This window comes from Hipposideros armiger, unplaced genomic scaffold (genome assembly GCF_001890085.2).
Source record: "Hipposideros armiger isolate ML-2016 unplaced genomic scaffold, ASM189008v1 scaffold_32, whole genome shotgun sequence".
NCBI classification, from domain to species: Eukaryota; Metazoa; Chordata; class Mammalia; order Chiroptera; family Hipposideridae; genus Hipposideros; species Hipposideros armiger.
The window spans coordinates 1,553,315-1,556,741 of record NW_017731382.1 but is presented as its reverse complement, the minus strand read 5'-3'; the positions used below and the strand labels follow the sequence as shown (position 1 = coordinate 1,556,741).

At 56.3% G+C, this 3,427-nt stretch overlaps 1 protein-coding gene across 1 annotated transcript in view; it reads left to right on the top strand.

Moving 5' to 3' along the window:
* Window positions 1–3,427, top strand: part of CDH4 (cadherin 4) — a 465,478-nt gene that overhangs the window by 446,753 nt on the left and 15,298 nt on the right. Inside the window, exon 9 of the mRNA XM_019637155.1 lies at window positions 2,531–2,716. Coding sequence (XP_019492700.1) covers window positions 2,531–2,716 — 186 coding nt within the window. The remainder of the gene's footprint in view (window positions 1–2,530; window positions 2,717–3,427) is intronic.

Here is a 3,427-nt window from a genome sequence, read left to right as displayed (position 1 = left end):
AAATTACCTACCGATTTCCCCATTACAAATATGTTTTATTTTACCCACCTGTGGACTTTTATTGGCCGTAATAGTCTTTCTGGAAAGCGTCCTAGCTCAGACCGGTGACAGTTTTTAATGCATGACATGCAGCATCATTTCTGTGTCCTCCAGGGACATGAGCCAATAAATACGGCAGAAAGATCACTCCTTCAGTGGCTTATGCATAAACAAAACCACCACGATTTTATGAAACAGTAAATTTAAACGGAGTAGCCCACATCCCCAGCCAACTCCCAGAGGGCCGTGGGGGTCGTGATAGGCACAGTGAGGGTGCTGGTGGGTACCGTGTGCTTGGAGGTGCCCGGAGCCGAGGGGCAGAGGAGCCAAGCCCGCACCTGGGGAGGGCTTGCTGTCTCTGGCCAGATGTCCCTGGCGGGAACTTTCAGGGCAGGGGCGCCAGGTGATTCTGCATGGGGCGCCTCAACAGGCTTGCAGCCATCTTGGGCCACTGAGGGTCCTGTCAGGGTGACAGCTCTGGGTGCGAGGCCCCTCCCATAATCACACACCTGAGCAGAGTGCTGGGCGATGGACAATGGTGATTGATGGACAAGTAGGGTGTCAATCTGCCTCCATATGTCCCCCAGGGAGCTGTGGGTTATGGCTGACTCACTCTGGCACCAGGCCCTGAGCTGGCCCTGGGGTGGGGGACATGCAGAAACATCAGGGGCACCACATCTGGCTGTGAGGACAAGGGCACCCTAAGGGCATCAGCACCGGACCCCGACCTCTGCCTCCAGCCCCTCCTGGGGGGGAGCGTCAGGCTGTCATGAACCAGCACCTCAGCTGTTTCCACGCCCGTCAGCGCCCACTTGTTCCTAGTTTCCAAATCCCTTCTCTTCATACTTAATACCTTAGTAGCAGCACTGCGAAGGCAGGGGTCAGAGGACGGGGGACCCTGCGGGGGCTGGTGGGCCACCAGCAGCCGGGTGAAACCAGACAAAAACTGGTCACACAGCAGATAAACTCCTCTAAGCATAAATATTTATCATGAATATTTCCAAACGTACCTACAAGTGAGAGACGGTGTAACCACCTCCACTTAACATTTCACAGTCGCCAGGTTGCTGCTGATGCTTTTTGCTGACGTGTGCTTTTCCACTGCCAGCCCACATGGTCCTTCACCCCTAAATGTCAGGATTCGTCACCCCCAAGAATACATAACCACACGCTGGTCTCACACCTGACAAAATTAACCAAATTTCCTCCATATTATCCAACACGAGTCTATACTAATGCCCCTTAAGTTCCCCCACACTGCATTTGTTTGGAGCGTCTCTGGACTCTCATAATCTAGAACGTACCACCCACCTCTTTGAGCTGCTGTCAACGCAGGGTCCTCTGGTCTATGGAAGGCCCCACGTGCCGGATTTGTCCAGCCGCTTCCTCACAGCATATCTTGTTCCTCCTTTCCTGTAACCTGGGATTCACACCTGAAGGATCCGTCGTGGGGAGGGGGCGCGTGGTGCTGGCTGTCTCACTCACGGCCATCAAGGCCTGAGCAGGGGGCTCAGGATGTGACAGCCCAGTCCCCTCATTACAGAGCTGACTGTCCACTCATGAGCAGCAGGCATCTGCAGCGCACAGTTCTGTTCCTGCAGATAAACGTTCTCCTCAGCCCATCTGCCGTCTCATCGTCTGCTGATGGTCATTGTCCAGATTAACTTCTCCTGTGTGTGGGGGGGGGGGGGGGGGNAAGAATTTCAAGGCAGTGACAGCGACTGTTAAATCCAGTTCAGCGGCCTTCCAAGCTGGGCCACAACTGCACAGGCCACGCGCCCGGCAACCGCCCTGACCAGTGATCCTCACCTGGTAGGAAGGGCTCAGGTTTCTTTCTCCATCCAACACCGAGACACACACGCGCGCGCGCGCGCGCGCGCACACACACGCCACCTTTCCTTGCAGGGAACTACGGCTGCCACGTGAACCACACTTACTGATGGGCGTGGCTTGCAGCCCTCATGCTGGGACAGAACTAAAGGGTTGAGTCCCCAGGTTTGGTCACCTGCTCGTCTGCAGCACTGACCCCAAGCCCCAAGCCTGTGACGGGACCCCCAGCGGGGCACGCCCAGAGATGACTGTTCTCAGGAAGGCTTTGCAGCTGCCACTCCACTGTTACGGCCCGTCGTGCAAGCACATCTTGGCATCGCCCGCATGTCCCAGCTGTTTGCGTCGGCCCTCTGCTGACATGGAGAGGCCTGCAGGGGATTTAGGAGAGCGGACTGGTGCGCACGTGTGTGTGTGTGCACATAGGTGTGTGCGTGTGCGTGCAGGCAAGGCTTAGTCTGGACGCGGATGTGTGCAGATATGAGCCTTGGGCCCGCTGGGTCTCACTGGAGGAACCAGAGGCCTCTCGAGACGCCACCACAAACCTGGGAATCCTCGTGTCAGGGAGCAGCTGAGGGCGCCTCCCCGGGGTCGGTAGGGCACCTCTCCCAACCTCTCCCTTCTTCCGCAGCGTTCGTGACGTCCTCTTTCTCACACTTTGCAGTATGCAGGGGAAGTCCCCGAAAACCGGGTGGAGACGGTGGTCGCAAACCTCACCGTGATGGACCGAGACCAGCCCCACTCGCCCAACTGGAACGCAGTCTACCGCATCATCAGCGGGGACCCCTCGGGGCACTTCAGCATCCGCACGGACCCTGTCACCAACGAAGGCATGGTCACCGTGGTGAAGGTGGGTGCACTGCTCTCTCCCTGCCAGGCCTCCCAAGTTGCGCCCCTGCCACAAGCCCGAGGACAAACTCAACAGAAGTGGTACTTGGGTTAAGGGCACACACCCCCGGCCCCCAACATCCACAGACAAAGGACTGTACCCAGCCTGCTAGTGGCAGAGGCAGCCTTCGCGAGAACCTGGGCATGTGACCTCTGGAGCCGGCAGCCGACCTGCCATCCTCCCCCTACAGCAAGTTCCTCTCCCACCCCCTCCCTGAAGGCCTTATGTTGTTCTTTAATCTGTTAATGGGTGGATTCCGTCAGACTCTGTGATGGTAAACCATCCTTGCATTCCTGAGACAAAGCCGGCTTCGCCATGGCGAAGTGTTTCTTTGTGACACATTGTAGGGCTTGTTTTGCTGATGTCTGAAGATTTTGCTTGTATTTTTCTGAGCAATTTAGGCCAATACTTTTCCTGTTCCAGACTGTCTTTATCTAGGTTTTGGTACCAAAATTATAGCGTAATCTCAAGAAATGTGTTGGGGACGGGGAGGGCTTGATTACCAAGGGGCAGCGGGAGGGAACGTGGGGGTGGGGCTCCTGGACCTTGGTCACAGTGGCGGACATGTGACTCCGTGCACTTGTCAGAATTGTTGCGTAAGTCTTAGCGTATGGAGGTTCTAAATAAGTTTTAAGTGTTCGAGCTGAGAGCACACACACAGCCGCATGGCCC